The sequence below is a fragment of the Plecotus auritus genome (genome assembly GCF_963455305.1).
Source record: "Plecotus auritus genome assembly, chromosome: 2".
Lineage (NCBI taxonomy): Eukaryota > Metazoa > Chordata > Mammalia > Chiroptera > Vespertilionidae > Plecotus > Plecotus auritus.
This window is the reverse complement of record NC_137771.1, coordinates 194213198-194237400: the sequence shown is the minus strand read 5'-3', so window position 1 is coordinate 194237400 and position 24203 is coordinate 194213198. Positions and strand designations below refer to the sequence as shown.

The 24203-nt window shown below is 36.2% G+C and overlaps 1 protein-coding gene across 11 annotated transcripts in view; it reads left to right on the top strand.

The window, feature by feature from the left end:
* Positions 1-24203, top strand: part of NLGN1 (neuroligin 1) — an 872049-nt gene that overhangs the window by 368780 nt on the left and 479066 nt on the right. For 7 of the 11 annotated variants that reach the window (XM_080658320.1, XM_080658326.1, XM_080658327.1 and 4 more), the window contains 2 exons: positions 14655-14714; positions 21874-22026. In XM_080658320.1, the coding sequence (XP_080514446.1) occupies positions 14655-14714; positions 21874-22026 (213 nt within the window). The remainder of the gene's footprint in view (positions 1-14654; positions 14715-21873; positions 22027-24203) is intronic. The other 4 variants (XM_080658328.1, XM_080658322.1, XM_080658321.1 and 1 more) reach the window with 1 other exon arrangement.

The window sequence follows — 24203 nt, the reverse complement described above, 5'->3', positions numbered from 1 at the left end:
AATAATACAGTACTGGGTCCACTCCCTGGCCTCCCTTCTTATTAGAAAGAAGATATTGGAAAAATTTATCAGTTTTCTAAGGCCCAGACTCTCCTCCCAACTCACCTTGTGTGCAATAATAATAATCCTTGGATTTGGAACAGTTGTGAGGAGTCAATGAGGTAATCCATGTGGAGTGGTTAGCATAGCATCAGGTTGTTTTTTTTTTAACAAGTTTATTTACCTCTATTCCCAAACTATTAAATGAAAATAATACAACCTACATCATTACAATACTTTGCTTGAACATTTACATTGTATCAAATATACTATATGATAAACTGACTAGTTTAGTTCTAACAATGACTTTGTAAGTAGGTGCCATTATTAATATCTTTATTTTACAAACAAGAAAATGGAAGCTAAGAGAAATTAAGATCATAGAGCTTCTAAGTAGCAGGGCAGGATTTGAAAGCAGGTAGCATAGTTTTAGAACCTATACTTTTAATCACTATGCTGTATTGCTTGGCTTAGCTTAACAGTTAAAAATATATGAAAATCTATTATGTGTTACCAGTGGTTCTCAACCTTTCTAATGCCACGACCCTTTAATACAGTTCCTCATGTTGTGGTGACCCCCGACCATAAAATTATTTTTGTTGCTACTTCATAACTGTAATTTTGCTACTGTTATGAATCATAATGTAAATATCTGTGTTTTCCGATGGTCTTAGGTGACCCTGCTAGCGGTTCTCAACCTGTGGGTCACCATGACCGCTAGCATGGTCACCTAAGACCATCGGAAAACACAGATATTTACATTACAATTCATAACAGTAGCAAAATTACAGTTATGAAGTAGCAACGAAAATAATTTTATGGTTGGGGGTCACCACAACATGAAGAACTGTATTAAAGGGTTGTGGCATTAGAAAGGTTGAGAACCACTGTGTTAGACACATAAAACAGAAGCTCAATTAATGATGCATTTAAAAAAGCTCTTTCTGCCTGGCCGGCATGGCTCAGTGGTTGAGCATCGACCTATAAACCAGGAGGTCACGGTTCGATTCCCGGTTAGGGCATATGCCTGGGTTGTGGGCTCGATCTCCAGTGTGGGGCATGAAGGAGGTAGCCAATCAATGATTCTCATCATTGATGTTTCTCTCTCTCTTTCCCTTTCCTTCCCTCTCTGAAATCAATAAAAATTATATTTAAAAAAAATAGAAAAGCTCTTTCTGCCAGATTGTCAAAATATGAAGCTATGTGTAGCTAGCAGGAAAGTTTTTGTTGGGTGATGAAGTATTTTAACATAATCTTCCTGAAAAATCATTGGTGGAAAATAATGTTTACCTAGTGAACTACTGCTGCATGCCTTCTAGGTTGCTTGGTTCTTGGTAGAAGTCATAAAGCTTGCATACTCTTTCCTTCTGACAATGCTCTGGTAAATCCACCTTAACACTTTTCAAGGTGAGTGCGAGATACCATAATTACCTTTTGCCAGTACATGTTGGTGATAGACTATTTGGCAAGAATGTGGACATATTAGTGTCTAATTAAATGGTTCTACTAATTAAGCAATGGGGCCTAGATCAAATATATAAACTCAGTGGACACAATGATAATATCTATGTGTTAGACATTAGTATATATTAAGGGACTCAAATTCAATGATAATGATCATCATTATTATTTTACTCTCTTTATGTAATGGGCACTGTACTAGACATTTTACATCCATGATCTTGAATCCTTCTGTTAAGTGAGCATTGTCCAAATGTACATTTCAAACAATTGAGTAATTCTGAGGGTCACATAGCTAGTAGATGGCTGAGTGGGGATGACCTAATTCTAAAGTTCTTTTTCTTTTATTATATACTAGAGGCCCAGTGCACGGATTCGTGCACAGGTTGGGTCCCTCGGCATAGCCTGTGGGAACTGAGCAGAAACTGGCAGTCCAATGCCGCCTGCCACTCCTGCCTGCCACTCCTGCTCATCCTGGCCCCACTGTGCCTGCTGCCACCGCTCGGTAGGCTTGCTGCTGCTGCTCCACTGCGGTCTCCACTGCGGTCTCCAGCCAGCCGTGAGCCCTGCGTGTGGCACTCAGTGGTCAGCTGAGTGGTGCTCCTGCTGTGGGAGCGCACTGACCACCAGGGGGTAGCTCCTGCATTGAGCGTCTTCCCCCTGGTGGTCAGTGAATGTCATAGCAACCATTCGACTGTTCATTCGGTCCTTTGGTCGTTCGGTCGCTTAGGCTTTTATATACAGAGAGATTATGCTAGGTAGGAGGGCATTGAGATTTGATTGGAAACAATGCTTAGAGGAGAGGTTAAACATAAACAAAAAATTAACTCAGCTTCTCTATATGTTAAGCAAGCCCTTTACTAGACACTTTTAATTATTATAGCAATATTTATTTTTTGGGGGGTGGCATTGTGCTCCTGAGATTCTATGGAGTTAAAAAGTGTGTTGAAGATCATACAACTAGCACATGAAAGAGCCAATATCCAAACCTATATGTTCTATTTTCAAACTCATTACAAAACAATCACAATATTAAGTAGTATGAATATATGTTTTTGAAAATACATTTTAGAGCCATAGACTTTAAGGTTTTGAAATGTCTTTGAGATTAATCCAGAGGTAATATTAAAAATATAAATTGTCTAGTTAGAAAGGATACTTGCCCATACGCTGTTGCTGGATGTTGGGAACCCCCTACTAAGCCAAACATTAACCCTTTCATTTCTTGATTATGCCGTAGTTAAGGGCATCCTGGGGAAGGGCCAAAGTATCTTAGGTGCTAGAATAAAGGGATTCCAAGGGTTCTGGGCAAGAGTTACTTACTAACCTGTACAGAGCATTTCACTATTCCATATATGCTCATACATTAGCCCTACCTATTCTTGTTCTTCTTTTAAATCAGGTTGATTATTTCATTTTTCTCCACCTAAATATTTCACATACCACTCAGTTTGAGGCTATGCACTACTGACAAAGTGTTTCTCTTATCTGATATTACTTATTTAGTTTAAACTCTCAGAGTTTAGTTCTCCCGGATCTGTTGGCTTGTTTGTAAAATTGTTTTGTTTTTCTTTTTAAAGATATTTCTATAAATATATATTTTTTTTAATTTAAATTTTAACCTCCATGACATCTAAGTGAAATGTTGGTTAAGGGAGTATGAAAGGCTTTATAGTTATAATATACTTATGGTAGACTTATTAGTTTGTGGTTTATTTAATTTTTTTCTCTGCTTGTCTTTTATTGTCATGTGACTTATTAAAAGGGAACTAACTAGACTGAGTGATAAAAAACCTGAGATCTAGACCTAGGTCTGCATTTAACTAGTTTTGGGGCCTGGGCAAAATTAGTTAACACTCTACTTTTGTTTTGAGGACCTATGCAATGGCAGGGTTTGGCAGTTATTCCTTGGGGTTCCTTCCAACTCTTGTTCCCTATGAATCAGGTCACAAAATAACTGACTTCACAAGTGTTTCTTTAGTGTCTAGTGTAACCTTAATATTGTATCAGGTGAGAGAGAATACAGAATGGTGTCTCCAACAGACTCCTGCGTTTGTGGTAAGAGAGCATCAGCCCAGGTGGAGTAGCTCATGCAGCAGAAAGAGAAGTGAAACTGCTTCACTGAGGACCAGCGCCATTTAGCAAGGAAGGGCACATGTGAGACTGGGAACTGTCAAAAAATCACCTCTGAGGAACACACACTCATCACTGGTCTAGCAGCTCTACGACTTTAGCATCAGAGGGTCCTTCACTGGCTTATTTCCCAGTGAGACACACTCAAAAAATAAGATCTTAATAATTATTGGTTCAATTCATTTATCTCATGGAGGTAAAATATAGTAATAGCTAAGATTTAAGATATTTTCACTGTCAGCTTTTTTCTGAACAATATAGAACTACCTCTCGTTCATATACTTAAGACACCAGTTTATGCCAAAACACACACTGGTTCTGCTTTCTTTCACTGTGAAAAAATTTACACATTATTGTAGAGGAGATTCCCTATGCTCATTCACCTTCTTTCCTCCCCTCCAAGGTGAGCCGATTATAAGCAGACGCTTAAGTAATAAATTCTATGGGATAAAACATACAAGGTATGACTGTAAGGTCACTTTTTTTGTGCAACAGTGACAAGGCTCACATGCAAAAAGTATTTAGTTTATTAGGTGTTTTTTTCCCTCACACATTTTTGTTGTTTTTGGTTAGAACATTTACACTCTACTCTCTTAGAAGCAACCATGAAGCTACTGTAATAATGCAGGTATGTGGTGATGGTGGCCACAGACTAGACTAATAACAGGCTAATAAGAATTGAAGAGTGTGACAGCAACACACTTTTCTTACAAATTGATGAAATATTCTGAGGCCGGAGGGAGGAAGAGGGAATGGTTAAAGATTATTTCCAGATTTGGAGTTTGGAAACAGAGGGAGGGATTATACCTCTGAGAGCAAAGCCTGTTTGGAAAGTAAAATTGGCTTTGAGGTAGACATGACAGGCATTCTTGTTGTAATAAAATGGGGGTAAGATATCCTATATAATAAAGAGGTAATATGCAAATTGACTCTCACACCCTCCCAAGATGGCTGCCTATGACCAGGCCAGCAGGGTGGTTAGTGAGGAAGGACCAAATGACTGAACAAGCAGGCTGTGTGGGGCAACCATACTGGCAGAAGGTTAGTGAGCGATGACCAAATGACTGAACAAGCAGGCAGTGTGGGCTGACCAGGCTGGCAGGGGGGTTAGTGAGGGACGACCAAACAACTGAACAGCAGGATGCTTGAGGCAACAAGGCTGGCAGGGGAGGGGCAGTTGGGAGCAACCAGGTTGGCAGGGGGGCAGTTAGGGGCAACTAGGCTGGCAGGGTGTCAGTTGGGGGTGACCAGGCCAGCAGGGGAGGCAGTTGGGGGCCACCTGGCTGGAGTGGGGGGAAGTTAAGGGTGATTAGGCTGGCATGCAGAGGAAGTGAGGGGTGACTAGGCAGGCAAGCAAGTGAGCGATTAGGAGCCAGCAGTCCAGGATTATGAGAAGGATGTCAGACTGCCGCCCGGCAGTCTGACATCCCCCAAGAGGTCCTGGTTAGAGGGTGCAGGCTGGGCTGATGGGACCTCTCCCCCAAATGCATGAATTTCGTACACTGGGCCTCTAGTTCAACTATAAATAGCTTGCAGAATTTCTATCTTTGTATGAATACTAGAGGCCCGGTGCATGAAATTTGTGCACGGGGTGGGGGGTGTCCCTCAGCCCAGCCTGCACTCTCTCCAATCCAGGACTGCTGGCTCCCAACTGCTCACCTACCTGCCTTCCTGATTGCCCCTAACAGCTTCTGCCTGCCAGTTTGATCACCCCCTAACTACTCCCCTGCAGCCTGATTGATGCCTAACTGCTCCCCTGCCAGACTGTTTGCCCCTTACTGCCCTCCCCTGCAGGCCTGGCCCCCCCAACTGCCCTCCCCTGCAGGCCTTGGTCGCCCCCAACTTCCCTCCTCTGCCAGCCTGGTCACCCCTAACTGCCCTACCCTGCAGGCTTGATCGCCCCCAACTGCCCTCCCTTGCAGGCCTGGTCCCTCCCAAATGCCCTCCCCTGCTGGCCATTGTGTTGTGGCCTTCTTGTGTCCACATGGGGGCAGGATCTTTGACCACATGGGGCAGCCATCTTGTGTGTTGGAGTGACAGTCAATTTGCATATTGCCCTTTTATTATATAGGATAGAGGCCTGGTGCACCGGTGGGGGCCAGCCGGTTTGCCCTGAAGGGTGTCCTGGATCAGGGTGGGGGTTCCCTTGGGGCGTGGGGTGGCCTGGGCGAGGGGCCGGTGGTGGTTTGCAGGCTGGCCACGTCCCCAGGCAACCCAAGCAGAGGCCCTGATATCTGAGATTTATTTATCTTCTACAATTGAAACTTTGTAGCCTGGAGTGGAGGCCTGGGCCCGCCAGGGTGTGCAGAAAGGTTGGCTTGCTCCATTTCTGGGGGCAAGTCAAGCCTCCTGCTCTTTCCAGCTCCATGGCTGCCACCATTTTTGTTGGGGTTTATTTATCTTCTATAATTGAAAATTTGTAGCCTTGAGTGGAGACCTGGGCCCGCCAGGGTGTGCGGAAAGCTTGGCTTCCTCCATTGCCTGGGAAACCCAAGCCTCCTGCATGCTCTGTGGCCGCAGCCATCTTGGTTGGGTTAATTTGCATACTTGCTCCTGATTGGCTGGTGGGCATGGCTGTGGGTATAGCAGAGTGATGGTTAATTTGCATATTATTCTTTTATTAGATAGGATAAGAATAGTTAGGATATGTTAAATATAAGTATGTTAATTCTTAGGCAAAGTTAATTTAACATTAAATACAAAATTAATAGAAAACTTTTTAAATATTTAGCAAATTTTGTTGTACTGAAGTCTTAGATTTTACTTTATGGTGATATTAAATTTATTTGTAAACAAATAGAATGAAACATTATAGACTTCTTTTACATCATTTAATTTATTCGAAGAAGGCTATTTTCCTCTGATGAGAATATAATGCAGGCCTCTGTACAAAATATTCTCAGCTATACTTGTTAATGACTTTGCCTATTTCTGATTTTCTGTTTAAGATTCAGATAGGGCAGTTTGCCAATGTGTGCTTAAACCCTCTAAATGGCTTCTGATTGCTTTAGGATTAAAACAAAATCTCCAGGCTAGAGGATCTTCAGGTTCTGATGGATACCTGTCTAGTTCTCTATCTGCATTTCCCACTGGTCTCTATTGTGCTCCCTGTGAGGCAGCACACTCACTTCCAGCTCATTCTCATTTTAGAACCTTCCACATGCTATTCTTTTCAGGGTAGAATCTTCTCACTCAACCTACCACCCTCAGCCTCTTTGCCTGCTTAGAACTGACTTACTCTTCAGTCTTCAGGCCACATTGTACTTACTCCATGAGGACTTCCTAAGCTTAGCAAGGTCTCCTTGTATAGCCTCTCAGAAAATCAAGACTCTTTTCCTTAACGGAATTTGTAAGTCTGTGTTTATGTGTGTGATTATTTATTTAACTAGAGGCCCGGTGCATGAAATTCATGCACGGGGGAGGGGGGGTGTCCCTCACCCCAGCCTGCATCCTCTCCAATCTGAGACCCCTTGAGGGATGTCCGAACACCTGTTTAGACCCGATCCCAGTGGGATTGGGTCTAAACAGGTGGTCGGACATCCCTCTCACAATCCAGGACTGCTGGCTCCCAACTGCCCTCCCCTGCAGGCCTGGTCCCCTCCAATTGCCCTCCCCTACTGGCCTGATCTCCTCCAACTGCACTCCTCTGCAGGCCTGGGTCCCCCCAACTGTCCTCTGCTGCAGGCCTTGTCCCCCCCGCAACTACCCTCCCCTGCATGTCAGGTCCCCCCCAATTGCCCTCCCCTGCTGGCCTGATCCCCCCCAACTGCCCTCTCCTGCAGGCCTGGTCCCTCCCAACTGCCTTCCCTTGCTGGCCTGGTCTCCCCCAACTGCCTTTCTCTGCTGACCTGGTCACCCCTAACTTCCCACAACTGCCCTCCTCTGCAGGCCATCTTGTGGTGGTCATCTTGTGTTCACATGGGGGCATCCATCTTTGACCACATCGGGGAGGCCATCTTCTGTCTTGGTGAAATGGTCAATTTTCATATTACTCTTTTATTAGATAGGATGCCACTTTCTCTGACAACATTAATTTACATGTGGACAAGGGTCTTACCTGTTTTGCTCATCATATATCCTGAGCACCTTGCATTATACATATATATATATATATATATACATATATATACACACACTCACACACACACACACATATACATACACACACACACGCACACATGCACACATATATATATATGTCTCCTATATAATAAAGAGGTAATATGCAAATTGACCCTCACGCCTTCGCACAAGATGGCCACCCCATGTGGTCAAAGATGGTTGCCCCCATGTGGTCAAAGATGACCACCACAAGATGGCCAGCAGGGAAGGGTAGTTGTGGGCGATCAGGCCACCAGGGGAGGGCAGTTGGGGGCGACCAGGCCTGCAGGGGAGGGAGGGCAGTTAGTGGTGATCGGGCCAGCAGGGGAAGACAGTTGGGGGTTACCAGGCTGGCAGGGGAGCGAGTTGGGGGCAATCTTGCCAGCAGGGGAGTAGTTAGGTATCGATCAGGCTGGCAGGGGAGTGGTTAGGGGGTGATCAGGCTAGCAGGCAGGCGAGCAGTTGGGAGCCTGCAGTCCTAGATTGTGAGAGGGAGGTCTGACTACTGGCAGTCGGACATCCCCTGAGGGATCCCAGATTGGAGAGGGTACAGGCTGGGCTGAGGGACACCCCACCCTAGTGCACAAATTTCATGCACTGGGCCTCTAGTATATATAATGGCTGGATGACTGAATATTGCAGCCATGACAAAGAGGTTGGACTATTCAATCTTGCTGAGGTATCTCTGAGAATCTGGTGGCACTTGTGTCCTCACCACATTGCAGGTGCATCTCTGGGTAATGTGTGGAGAGCAGTGGATGATATGCCTTCACAAAGTACTAAAGGGTTTGTACAACGCACAGCACATTGCTCCAGATGAAAAGGGATGATATTCTGACAATCTTCATGCTAAAAAAAATACTGCATCAGCATTAACTTCATCTGCATTAAAAATCAAACATAGTGTTAAAAAAGTAATAAGCTTGTGCAAATTTGGTGATGCTCAGATTAGGGGTTAGCTTTTTAGACTTACTTTTCATCTACCTAATTTTTTTCTCTCTAGATGTTATCACTTTATTATAGCAGGATTGCTTTTGAATTCAAAGTTTTGTTAATCAAGGTAAGTTAATGAAGAAAAAAAAGTGCCTTTCTCATAAGTATAAATGAGCTCTTTTCCATGTACTTTGCCCAAAAGGATTTCTTGTTCTATCTTTTTTCTATTTTAATATCAGATTCTCTTTTTCACAAAAGTCATGTTTTAAGCTGTGCTCTGCTTCTGAGGGAATATGGTTTGTGTTTATGCAGGCAGTTTCTTCCAACACAAAAAAACATAGACCATGCCTGCTACGTTCATAGTCTTGGTACCTGGTTTCTTCACAGCATGTATACATCTGAAGCATGAGCTTAAACAGGCAGCTCACCAAAAGATACTCAAATATCATGAACCACACAGCAGTGCAGTAATAATTGCACAGATATGGGTTCTTCTGAAAACTATTAACTGTTCCAAAGTTTATTTTCAATATCTCATCCACAGCAGTTTGAGACAGAGTATCTTTATTCTATTCTAATGCAGATTTATGACATTACTCAAAAATGTTTTCTTTTTAATTGAAAACATTTTAAGAAAAAATATTTTTCAGCTTTGATTTACTTTCTATCTGTTTATAAAATTCATAATGTAAGAATTATGATTACTTTTAGTTAATTCAATATAGTAATATAAAAAGTAATGAGTTTTATTCCAAATCAGTTTATTCACTTATTTCTGTTTTCTCAGAGGTGTGTTATATAAAATTGACTAAATTTCAATGGGTAAAATTCAATAGTTTTGCAATGATACCAACTGCTGTGATATCTAATTTTTTAAAGTCATTTTTAAATATTTGTCAATTTGAAAAAAAATAAAACATGATAATATACTGCAATTTTAATTAAAAAATGTATTGAATTGTGGCATTGTCCACCATATAGAGCAAACATAATTAGGTGTTTTTGTGTTGTTGTTTTTTTTTTGTATCCATGATCTTAATTTTATAAACTAAATTTTGTACTAAGAACATTCATGAAAAAATTTCGCCTGGTAGGGGAGGGTGGGAGTAAGGGGGAGAGATCAACCAAAGGACTTGTATGCATGCATATAAGCCTAACCAATGGCCACAGACATCAGGGGTGTGAGGGCATGAGTGGGGGATGGGAGGGGCAATGGGGGAATAAGGATACATAATGTAATACCTTACTCAATATAAAGAAAAAAATAAAAGATAAAATTAAAAAAAAGAAGATTTTGCCTGCTTTCAATTGTTCCAGAATAACAATGGCAACATCCTTAAATTCTTCCATTCTGTGGAAATGGCCTTAGGAATTCTTTAGTGTCAGTTGATCTCAAAGGTTGCTGCTGGGTAAAGAGAGTGGAGAAAGAGGAAAGCAAGGTCATTAACCAGGGCTCTCCATCTATCAAGATGGGGCTCACTGGAGCCCGGAGCTCTAAATAATCCCCCAAATTTCAAAGACTTGTTCTCTTAAGAAGGACACATTTCTCATGGCCAGTTTTCTAAGTCAAGATCTAATAATATCCCCAACCTACTTGCCTTTTGCAGATATGTGTGGCACAAAGTACAGATGATTTCTTCTGAATTGAACCCATAATGAAGGGATTTATAATCAGTTCTAATGTATTTGAGATCTAAAGTATATTAGCCCTTCATCAAAGGGAATGATAAAAAGCAGCATTAATATGGGTCGATAGTAATTATTTTGGAGCTCATAATTATTTTGCAGTTAACTATAGAGAAATGCAGATATTTTTATTCTTTTTTAAAAAAAATAAAAGGTGCATGGTCAGATTCTGAAATATAAGAATGTCCTTTAGAATGGCCGATACTTTGAATCATGCTTATGTTAATGGAAAAATAACTTTTTTTATTTAAATGAGTTCAAAGTTCACAGGAGTTCCCTTTCCTTTCCTTGGCCCTGTTGTTTCACCACTGATTCTATTTATTGCCTGGCGAAGAGATAAAATATAGTAATTACTCTCACTCCTGTTTAAACTGACGTGAGGTCTACTTTCCCATTACCTCTAATGAGAGTTATGTGTGCATTCCTCAAGGAGCACAGACCCTGCAGAGTTTCAAGGTAGAATAAATCACTTCTACACGAGGGCTTTAGAGGACTTGCTTGCTTTGTACCTTGGTGCTTTAAGTTACTCATTTACTCCGCTGGTATTGAAAATGCACTATTTGTAGTTTAAAGGAAACATGTGCTGGGGTTGGAGTGTTGTTAACGATTGTTATTTCTGTGGGAGGATAAATGTTTTACCCTTTGGGAAAATCAGGCTGATCGACTTGCAGGAAAGAGTGGTCCTTAAAACGTGGTTGCCTAGTATTCTTAAGAAAATTAATGACAGTTACCTCTTTCAATATTTTCTTTCTATTTAAACATTTTAACATCAGTAATTATGTAACTTGTAACCATTTAGAATAAAGGAAAAATGAGCTAGAGAGAAGGGCATTCAAAGCAATGGGTTGTTTTCTTTCCACCCTGGGAATGAGGAAAATCGAGACCATGTCGGGATCTGTTTCTGTAATTCACTGGCAGGTGTCGCCTCTATTGAGGCTTCTTCAGAGAATCCAATGTCGTTTTTCAACTTGCAACATGGACCCTCTAAGATATTGATGCTCAGTGCCTTTAAGTATAGAAGATAAAAGAAATGTTTTCTTTTTTTATAATTAGCCCTGTTGTTTTTTTTAGGGAACCTTAACAATTCAAATATGTAAAAAATTATTGATATTAAGAAAAGCCAGTTATGCTGAAATCACAAAGATTGCTAGGACCCGTACTATGGGAACGATTTAACATCACCTAATAATAAGGCTTTATTTAGTACTCAGTAAATGAAATTCTTTAGTTGAGAGAACTTAATTCGTTTCTAAGACAATCATGTCCCATCTCTTTGTGATGCTGAAGCAACATCGGCATCTGTTTCTAGCTTTTCAGGTTTCTTACAGTAAAAGGTGTCCTATGCAGCTTGCCCCTGTGATGATTATCCCAGAATAGTTAAGAGGCATGCAGCTTCCTGAGTAGGGAAGGTGGTGATAAGTATGTAGCAAAAAGCTGCTTCGACCATTCTAGCCATGGAAAAGTCCTCTTTGTATATACAGTATCATTTCCGTGGCTTCTCTGCTTAGGCAGACCAAGACAGAAAGCAACTGAGAACTATTCCGTATTCAGACAAGTGGGAGATCATCTATAAAATACAAGCCTAAGCGACCTTAACGGTGGAATGACCAGAACGACCAGTCGCTATGATGCACACTGACCACCAGGGCCAGATGCTCAACGCATGAGCTGTCCCCTCCTGGTCAGTGCGCTCCCACAGGGGGAGTGCCGCTCAGCCAGAAGCCAGGCTCACAGCTGGCGAGCGCATCGGTGGTGGCGGGAGCTAAGGAACAGCGAGCTGAGTGGTAAGGAACAGTGAGCAGGCGGGCAGTAAGGAGCAAGGGTCCTGGACTGCGAGAGGGTCAGGCCAGGCTAAGGAACCTCCTTTCCCCTCCTCCAGTGCATGAATTTCATGCTCCGGGCCTCCAGTGGTTTAATAAAAATTATCTTACTATCACTTCTTATTTAGACAATGAACTAGTAATTCTATATGTGGGTTACTGGTTCATGGTTATAAACCTAAAGGATTTAGCAAAGAAGTCATGTAAATTATATTGGGTACCCTAGAAAAGGAAAGAAAGATCCTTCCAAACTGTCCAAAAGATATATCTTATAAAACCCCACGCAAAATGAAGAAAGCAACTTAATTTAATTGTGATAGTATTTACACGAGATTCAGAAAAAAAAAAAAAATTCAACTCACATTAGTAGTTTCTTAATATAGCCAAGAACTAAGAAAATGAAGTAATTTAAATGAATAAAATAGATAGTGGTTTTGAAAGCAATAAATAATTACCACTATACTTAATCTGTGTTGTTAATCAATGAATAACATCATAACTCTTAGAATGCTTGAAATTAGAAATGCAATAAAATTATTTGTTGAAGTCTATTCATTCACTGCTTTATGTAATGATAAAAAAGTAAAAAAAAAAAAACACTTGAGAATATAATTCATTAAGTCTGATATTTTGCATGTTCTAAAATTGGAAAATTTCAAATATAGTTCTGATAACGGCCAATTTTAAATTTAAAATATTTCTGTTTTTCAGAAATGTAGCAACAGTGTTACATGAACATCAAATAATACTGAGGGCTCTTTTTGCATTTAAACAGGATCAGATTAAAATGTAGATTTCTGTGAATTTGCAACTGTCTGTTAACAAACTTTTGCTTTCATCTTGGTTTTCTCTTAATGGAACGATTGCTTGCAGGAGTGACTATAAAAGTATATCACATAAATTATTGTGTACAGCTACTCTTAGTGTAGTTGGAATGACCTTGAAACCATGACCTTACAACTGAGGTCATTTCAATTACATTATCAATCTCTCCATTTCCAATCTTTTGATCTTTGTCAATTATTAATATTTTTCAAGACTGTTTGGCTGAGCTGATGGAAAATAACTGAATTAGATCTCATATTTTTCCTCTGTTTTCTGTGATGGTGTTTTTCATTTTTTGAAGGTTGTGATATTAGATGTAGTTTTAAATTATAAGCATAATGTGTAGTAATCGCTGTATAGACTAGAAATCTTTCTCAAAATGTTTAATAATCCTTTCCTATGAAGTGTGCTTAGAATTAATGCCTGCTTCTTTACTGTTTACATTATTGAAATCAACATATGCCTATCAATCTTTTCCCTCCCTTTTCTATGACTTATTTTATGCATGACAAAATTCTCTTGCTTACTGCTATGTGGTTGGCTGTCTTTAACTTGATTGTCTTGTGTTTGTAATGATTGCTTTTTGCATGAGGATTATGAAATGTCATACAAATTAAATGGTTGCAGAAACAAAAAGAAATGTGGGGCTTCACTTGCTTTTTGTGTGCTGAATATGTCAATTATGTGACATTTAAAATTACTTTTATATGGCCTTCAACTTCCCCTTTGGTGTGCTCCTTCATTCTAGCAAATTAGTATTGTTAAGTACAATAAAACGTTTATTGAACATTAACAGTGTTTTAATACAATTATTGTCCTAAGATATGATCTCATTATAAATGACTATGCTGGGCATGAAACTGCACTAGGGCATAATTCCATTATATTCCTGAATTGATTATGAAATGTAAGTCCTGACTCTGAAAGTTACCTTAGTAGCTAACCACTGACTTCCATTGATGGCACCTTTGCCCTACTGAGTGATGAGATTATCTTTTCTACATTTGTGCAGTTTGCAAATGTCTTAAATCCATATCTAATATTTAATTAAAACACATGGGGAAATATTTGTTTAATGAAAAGTAATTTTATAAAGTCACAGTTTTGAATAATGTTTGATATAAAAATTTGTAAAACCCAAGTGTTAATGCTCTTACAAAAAAAAAAAAAAAAAAAAACAGAAGAAAAAGGAAAAAACACTAAAAATGTTCATATCTCTGTTTTTCCTAATGTTATTATATATTCCTAAATTAAAGAATGATTTTAGCCTACTTTTTTTATTGTTGTCACCAATTTTATTTAGAAAAGACACTGAATAAATTAAGTTCTTTCAGCTAATAAAACTGTTTACTTTTTTATATGCAATGGGTATTAAAAAATCATCTTCTTTGCTTATGATTTGAGTTTCAAACCATACTGTATTTTTTAAAACTGGATATATTCACAAATCAAATCTTCTACAAGATATTTTGGGGAAAGGGTTTTTTGGGTTTTTTTCTTAAACAAAATAGATAACTTTAATGTAACCACTTCCCCACTATTTTTGGAAATATCCTTGAGAATTTTAGTATTTACATTTATTTTTTTCCCCCCTCAATCTTGTTTATTCTTGAATTGTCTTTTTTTTTCCTTCCATTTCTCCATTCTCAATCCTAGGTCCCCTTACAAAGAAACAGACAGATGATTTAGGTGATAATGACGGTGCTGAAGATGAAGGTATTTTTTCCCACCAAATTTACTTGCATGACAAGGGCCTCAATCACTTTTTCCACCCCTTCCTATTTTTTTACTTCTTGTCTTTTTTTGAAGAGTTGTTTTTAATTCTCGTTTTTGATGTGTTTTGTCTTCTTGCTTGTTGTTGCATATAAATATACATTTTTAATTTTTTTTTAAAAGATGGATGTTGTTTTACATTTTGATATCAACCATTACAATGTTTTAAAAGAGAAGCTTTTTATTTTTGTTTTCTTGAACTGACTTTTGATATGTTTCATTCCGCGTTTTGGCAAATTTGTTCATATTCTTTGAACTAACAATCTTTCCCCCTGTAGTCTCTCTGTGCCCATTTTGCATGTTTTCTAATATATGTCAATATCTTACCCAATTTCAAAATGTGTTTCATTTTTACATTTGATATTTGTTTAAAAAGAACCCCACACCCAGTAAAAGGAAGGACAAAACTAAAAGCTGATATAAAGTGTTTCTTGAGCAATATAGTTTAGATTTATAAAATAATATTTTCTGTTGATTTGCTTAAATATCACATAAATAATTGAAATTTTATAGATAAGGAATTACACCTATTCAGATAACTGTAGTAAACATTGTAGAACAACTGAAGTACTCTGGTCTCATCAGAGTGAATATTTTTTTGGTAGAAATTATAGAGGTTTTTGTTTAAAATGTATTTTTACTGATTTCAAAGAGCAAGGTAGAGGGTGAAGGAGAGAAACATCAATGATGAGAGAGAATCATTGATTGGCTATCTCCTGCAGGCCCCCTATTGGATATTGAGCCTGTAAGCCGGTTATGTACCCTGACTGGGAATCAAACCATGATCTCCTGGTTCTTAGGTCAGTGCTCAACCACTGACCCACACTGGTCGAGGATATAGAGTTTACTTAAACAAGATTATATGGGTATTCTTTATTTTCAAAGGATAAATGAAAATATTCTGCTTTTCAAAGTATTGCCACCTATAAGCAATAAAACACTTCTAATTTTATTAATATCTTTTTTCCCTCTTTCCAATTTTCTTATGACATAGAATTCTGATTTACTCCATAAGTCTAACTATATACCATGTTGACTTGACATTTCTCATCCCATTGTGGACTTTTACATGGTATTAAGTGGAGCATCTAGAAAGGCCCATTGATTCTTTCAGTTCATCTTGGTTCTAATTAGGGCTTATGTGTTTTTGTTTGTTTTTTTAATGCAGCCCTAGCTGTGACTTATATAGAAGTAACTAGAATAATGCTAGGATTTAAAAAAATTCCCAGAATGCTAGCAATTAAATCTCATAGAGAAATTAATAATATGATAAGAAAGTTTTTCCAAAATAAAAACCCACAAGCAGGCCAGCAGAAGTGCTAGTTCCATGAATTACAACTATGATTAAATGAATCCTTACTAAACAATTTGAATTATTTTCACTGAGATATGTATTTGATAAGCTACTCACAGTAGTAAATTAAATTATAGAGGTGAAGTATTGGAAGCATAAAAATTAAATTGGGTATTAATATTTTTATAATATTTAATACTTATTTTGTCATGGAATTTATGGCATTTTTAAAAAAATTGATTTGGTACAAACCCCAACATTGAATCAAACATTAAATACAAAGCAATCATTAATATTTAAAATAAATAATTGTGGCTGACCAAGCATTATCATTTTGAATGTTAAATAGCTAAAAATAAACTTATCAAAATTCAAATTGTGATTTTTTTTAACATGCCGTTGGAAATTAGAAGTATTCAAACACTCAGGAATTTTATTGACTTTCAGGATATGTATTGTTGTTGCCAGTACTCTAAAGATGACTTTCAGTTGGGGGCTTTGGACCTTGTTGGACCCTCTAAAAATCCTTAACTCCTAGACATTTGTTATCTAAATAATACCTCTGTATAAGGGACTTTTAGTGTGTAGCTTTGTACCAAATTTTCCCAAAGTACTCACAAAGTTAATATACATTATTTTCCTATTAAAAATATTTTTGACTGCTGATTTAATGTGTGGGTTTTTTTCTTTTGATAAAAATCAGCATCAAGTAGGACATTCACATGTTTATAAAAGATACTCTAAGTGGCTATAATTGAGCTAAGCCCTCTAAATGTGAGTCTATTTTATAGACTTATTCTGAAGCACATTTAACATTTTAAAATAATCATTAAAAATATCTTAAGCCCCATTTAATTTGGCTGTCAGTATTCATGTTGAGCACTAAACCAGTCAGTCACAAGAGTTATCAAATCAATAAATATTTTAAATGCTCAGAAGTGTAGAATGTGGAAGTAATCAATTCAAGTTCAGTCTATTCTTCTCAGTTGTTGTTTTGGATAATTGTTTAGAAGACAAGAAAACAAATTATAATGTCCTTTAGGGTACAGACCTTTGTTGAAAATATGAGCATCTTCTATTTAGGTTCTTTTATAATTATTTTGTAGACATGAGTGTTAACGAAAACCAAGGCCAATTTTTACCTTTATTTTGTTCTAATTATTGAATCAACATTACTGGACATAAAGCAATAAATATAAATTGTTTGATAATCTACTTCTTTCACTTTAGTGAGAAGTTTGTTTACCTGGTCGTTTATATGGAATTCTCAATTATTTCATAACAACTTGACTCCTTTACCTGATTTCCAGGTCCCTATCTCAGCCACTGCATTCAGAGGCTATCTATGACATACTGAGTGGGCCTGCCCCTCATTCATTTAAAATAACCCAAGGCCTTCCGTGGAGCACTATTCTTTATTTCCAATTCTCCTTTGCATATTTGCCATTATTATTTTGCCATTGCTAGGCCAAACAATTGTGTCATTTTTCATTTGTGTTTTATAATAACCAAGAGAACTGCATAATTTATAGTCTATTTCTATGGTTTCAAAAAGACAAATCTGAAATGATAAAAATGGGTCAAAGCAACACTCTATATGTCTATCAATTTATTTTTGGAATTTAATAGTCTTTTTAAATTGTGCTAATACCTTAATATTAATATTTTAATATTCAAAGATACTTTTATATACTACATGGAGCTTTTTAAAAGTTGCTATTGTCATTTTTTCAGTATTTTTAAATGAAAAATTATATCTTTGATTAAGTACAATTATACAAGCACACATTCTGCCAACATTTCTATATTATTTTGCTAGTTCTAAGTGATAACTGAGATACACAAAATAAGTAGGAGACACAAAAATATCTTGAAGTATCTTTAAATATATCAGAGGAAGAATTGTTTTTGAGGGAGAGAGAGGGAGGGAGAGGGAAACATCAATGTGAGAGAGAAACATCAATGTGAGAGAGAGACATCAATTGGTTGCCAGGGATCAAACCTGCAACCCAGGTACATGCCCTTGACCAGGACTCAAACCCTTTGGTGCTAAAGGCTGATGCTCTAACCACCTAGCAGCACTGGCCAGGGCCAGAGAAAGATTTAATTGAAGTGATACCCCAATATTTAAAACTAGTAAATGCCAAAAATTCTAAAACATGGGCAATTAAAAACTTCATGAGTTCATTAAGCAGAAGGCAACCAGTAAGCATATTGAAGAAGTTGTGTGACTAATAATTATTCACTAGGATCATTAAAAGGAATTGTGATTCCAAACACTGGTTATCAGGCACAAATATATCCTCATTGTCTTCTAGATCTATTGATAACTTATTAAATTGTCTTTAAAATTTTGATTAATCGGAAAGGTAAAATACTAAAATTTACAGCCAAAGTGTTACTGAAATTCCAAAATAATTATCAGGGTAGTATTTTCCTCTTAATATCTAACTATTTTCAGGGACCTAGATGCCTAGCAAAGCTGTAAAAAATTAGAGATTAAATATGAACATGCTTTAAGAACATTTGTAGCTTTAGTGGACCTGAATTAGTGTTTTCATGCCTAAGTGTGCTCATTTGATTTTAATAAAGTCAGGAGCAGCTTTTTAGGCACATTTAGAAATCTTAGGTGAAATCTACCTTATTTCTAGGGAAAAATATGAAACAAGGTTTGGAAGGACAAATTGACTTTAATAAAGTATAAATAACTAAAGTATATCTAGTATATTTGCTATGACATAGTAAAATGTCAAAATTTCATTATTAGAATGATGGCATTGCCTGCTGCATGGCTCAGTGTTTGAGCATCGATCTATGAACAAGGAGGTCACAGTTCGATTCCCTGTCAGGGCACATGCCCTGGTTGTGGACTCCATCCCCAGTGTGGGGTGTGCAGGAGGCAGCCAATCAATGATTCTCCATCTTTGATCTTTCTATCTCTCCCTCTCCCTTTCTCTCTGAAATCAATAAAAATATATTTTTTAAAATAAATAAATAAAATGATGGCATTAGCAGATGATACTTAATAGTAGGCTATCTGATATATCAGTTTCATTTATAAAGATTCTGATTCTTTTCAAAATTAAATACAGATGTCATTTAAACTATTTATATTTATTTTTACAATAAAAAACATGTAAACTATAGAGAAAAGTAAAATCTAAGATAGGTCTCTGTGATAAAATGCTATTGATGCAAATCTAAGACCGCTCTGATTAAATACTATCAAAGAATTCTAATTGTCAGCATTTCCCCAAAATTTATTGGCAATATTAAGGGTTTTTTATGCACAAGAATTTTACCTACTTTGGTCATTAATACCCTATACAGCATTAATTTCAGGGTTACTTTAAGCAAAAAGAAATATTGTTCAGAATACTGCATTCAAATGTTATGGCACTTTCTGGAAAAGAATTGTTCAATATATTCTTAGGCAAGGCTGAAATCTTTGAGAAATTTGAAAACACTTAGAATCAGTCCAAACTTGCAGTAACATTTTCAGATCTAATTAAAAAGTGAGAGAGAAATACCACTCAAAATAGCTCCTGGAATCTATAGTCATATTTTCAGTCTTCCTTGGCAATGTCCATTCCATCCTGTTATTAGGTATAAAATGTGGCAGGTATTTCAATGTGTGCCTGTATTGTTTTCCAGGTGAACAGAATGGATCTACCAAGGTCTCATTACTGTTCACAGTTGGTGTTTTGTAAGTCTATGTAATTTTAATTAAAGAAGAATTCTGAAACAGCCACCTTCTGTGCTACCTCCCAGCACACAATTAGCATAGTACAGTGTCTGCTGTGAGCAGTCAGTTAATGATTTCAGTTTAATAATTTATTATTGCTTCTTCAGCACCAGCCATAGTAGGAAAATAAGCTAAAACGATATGCAGCAATTGGGCATTTAAGGAGGGTAGTTTAAAATTTTCAAAAGGGTTATTTTCTCTGTGTAAACTTAACATCTCCATAAGCCCCCAAATCTTTGCAAATGAGTGAATATTAATTTCCTTCCCAAGGACTTAAGAAGAAAGTAAATTAGTTTTTCTTCCTAAATGCAGCTGTGTCTAGTGGACAGTTTTTATGTCAAAGTATCCTCCTCTCACCACTTAAAAATAAGACATTCTTCACAAGTGCACCCTTGGTGCAAGTTTACACACTGGTATTCAGTCAAATTGAAAATAGTCCTTTTAAAAAGTTTCTAAATTCTGCAATGAGCTAGTTCCTTCACTTGAGATTGTGAACAAACAAGTTGAGCTGCAATTCCTGATCCTAGGATAAAAATATTGTCACAATAGACAAATCAGGCTTTATATATATTTTAAATATTTTTACAGGAAATATAAAGCAGCTTCTAAATAATCACTAGTTTTTCAATGAGCTTGTATCATATCCCACTACGAAAGCTGAAACCTCAATTATAAATATGTAGGAGATTTAAGTTTGATAAACAGTGTCAAAAATAAAGGAATAAAACCATACTTTTAAATGACACTTTTAATATTGAAATTTAAAAAAATAGCACATTTAGTATAATTTTGTTTCCATTGTGGGTAAAAGAGATCATGAGCTATTATGTAATATTAATATTTTATGTCTGTATATGTTCATATTCATATATACATATGTAATGTTTCAATCTATACAATAGTTAAAACCATGTAGGCCAATATACAATTTAGCATGTTTTCTATAGAAATTAGTCTATTTTTCATACTAGTTAAATTTTCTTAGGTTTTTCTTTTGTAGGGTATGGCAAAAGTAGGTTTACAGTTGGTTGTATGGAAAATATTACAATAATTAATAAATAATAAGAACACAAGAATAAACTCTGTGTTTTGTATATTTGCTACAGTGAACCTACTTTTGCCCCACCCTGTTTATTATTTCTTGGTCTTTGTTGAAAATTACATAATTGGGAAAGTATCTTAGAAAATAAAATACATTTGATTAAAGTTCAGAGATGCAGAAATCACTTCATCACCTTAAATATTGGCATTGTACACTTAGACTAAGCTGTATCCTCCTCATGTATGCATGACAAAATCATAGAGCCAAAGTAGAGATAAGAATAATACAATAGTTAACAAGATGAAAAATATATTTTAATCTGTTTTCTTTTTCCAAAGAGTAAGGATAGGTATAATGAGCAGATAACCTGGAGTTAACTGAAATATATTATTTAAATGACAGTCCCATAAATGCAACAACAACAGAAGTACAGAAGTACATGCCTTTGCTGCCTACACATGCATCTGACAGTTAGTCCTTGAGTAGCGAAATGAAGCTTTTTACAACATATAATATAGTGTTGTAATTATCTTCACAAATGGAGCATAAGTTATTCAGTGTAATTATGATGCATTCAATATAAATATTTACAGTTATCAAAAATGGAAACAGTGTTTTATTCACAATAGAAGTGATACTTTTGGCCTTAGTTTATGGTTCACACATTTCATATGAGGTCTATATCATTTTTAAAAAGTAGTTCTTATATCTTTTTTGGTTCTATTTTCACATTAGGAATTCATCAAACAACACTAAAATTCACACCTACTTTCCTTTTGTTTAAGTTTTGTAATTCAGTTTATAGCTTTAAACAAAATTTTAGATAGAAAAAAATGGATATTGCTCTTTTCTGCAACAGCTCTAAATAAGAGTTGCTTAAGAAACACTTTAACAAAAACAGCAATTTAAATAACTAAATAAAAATCATGACCTCTTGTCCCTAAAATGGAAAATGTATTCTCTGCTTCGTATATTTGTTTTTGTGAGGATAAGAACAATTGCCAAACATTTGTTCTTTCAGATATTCGGGACAGTGGGGGTCCTAAACCAGTGATGGTGTATATCCATGGTGGCTCATATATGGAAGGTACTGGAAATTTATATGATGGGAGTGTCTTGGCAAGTTATGGCAATGTGATCGTCATCACAGTCAACTACCGACTTGGGGTACTTGGTAAGAAATCTCTTTTTTTTTTATACCATTAATCCATGAAATATGTGATAGTTTTGTTTTGGCTTTTGTTATGCTTCGCTTTGTTTCCTTCATTATTCTATGCTTATTGACTTGTTTGAACCAAAATTTCTGATATTTTTAATACAGTCTATACATGTCCATAAGTTACTAGGTGAAAGACAGGTAGGGTCGATTCTAAGATTTAAAAGTAAAAGGCAATGGAAGTCTTTCCCTTGGTGAGGATGTTCTTGGCCTTGTAGGTTTGGCATTGTAGAACTGTGTAAGGTAACAATGGCGGGACTTTTCTGGAGAAGAATTAGTGCCTGGGCAAATTTTTTCTTTCCTTTCCTCTTCTCTTTTACAATGCTAAAAAATTCCCAGAAGTTTTCTATGAGCTTAGAAACATGTTTATATCATCTTCAAGAATGTATGTATAGACTGGCTTTGTGACAGAATTATTTGCCAATGTGGTGTAGATTTGTTTTGTTTATAATTTGTCATAATAATTAGAAATATTTTGTCTAAATGTATTTGTTTAAATTATTTTATTTGAAAAACATGCATTGAGTTTATCAAGTGACAAAGTGTTCAATTAAATAATTGTGTATATATAGAGCAAAATCAGAGTGGACATTATTGGTTTGAAGTTATCTGTAGAGAAATATTATTTGCAAAATAACATTAAGTACTCTGAAGCAAGCCAACTTACCAAACATAAACTTTCTATGCTATTCTACTTGTATAAATTTAATATATTTTAGTATTATCATAATCTGAGGAGTAAAATTACTATATAATTTAATAAAACCCCTTTATCTGTAGTATTTTAGTATTTGCTGAAATGGTACAATTTATCAAAAATGATTTTATTTTTTAAATTTTTGTTGTTCTCAAAGTCTTATTCCATACTGTACACTTAAGTAGGTATAATTTATAATGTTATTTGACACAAAGAGGCACCTTCCTTTTTCATTTTTTATTCTAAAATATTTTGAAAAAGGAATTTCAATTATATTGCCTCTTATAATAATTAATATTATATATTTAAGCCATTGAGAAACCAATTGTTTTCCTCATTAGTATTAGTTATTATTATTCTAACTCCTATGTAATCATAATCCTGTATTTATGCTACTCTCAAAATATAAAAAAGAGAATAATTTTTGTAAATCATTTTTGTATGTTTGGGGGAACAAGATATTTTAGCAATGCAAAGTTGAAATCTTGATCCTTTTCTAGTTTTCTATTTTAAATTTGGAGCATCATGGATGATATAATAGATGCATTGTATCAATGTAGACATAAATTATTTCTGTAGCTTTGTTCAGTATGCATTACTTCCTCCATAGTATCTAATTATGTGTTGCTTCAGATGTTCTTATAATTTCAGTGCATAGGGTTAAATGTCTTCCTATCTGTGAAAACTCTGTATATTAGAAGATTTATAGAGATGGTCATAATAATTCTTAAATAGTTTGGTGTTGTCATTTATTTCTTATGGAACATTTCAATGTGAGAATCATCAATAATTTGAATATATTTAATTTTAATTATAGTGCTGTTTATATTTCAGTTTTTATTATTATTCTCATATTTTTTCAGAATTTCTCAATTTCTAAATTTTGATGCAGTGATCAGTTTGCTAATTGGAAATTTGAAGTTACAAAGAGTGTTCTTAAGGACTTAAACATCCACTTAGCTGTGTTTGTGTGTGTGTGTGTAATGATGTTTAAAAAATCTTTTGACCAAACCTTATGTTGCCTTATTATGATATCACATAAACATAAAGTAAGATTTCATCAAATGAACTATGTTATCGTGTTAATGTACATTTTGCCAGTGTTTTATATATTAGAACTGATGAGGGCCTGATTTTGACTGGATTTGAATCCTATATTCATGCCCATATCCTGTCTCTAAATGCCACACTTAGAATGATTGTGTGGAAGGACAACAGATTATCCAGCTAAACCATGAAGCACTTAATCACTTGTTTGGTCTGTAAAATGGCAAGCGGTATTGGTGTTGATGATGGATAATTTTCCCAGAGTTGAGTATTTGTTTAGGATTTAATATCAGTTGGCTCCTAATAATCACCACTATAGATCAGTTGTCCTTTATAGACTTCCTCTCAACATGAAAGCATGCAAAACTCTTAGTCAACACGTTTAGATGCA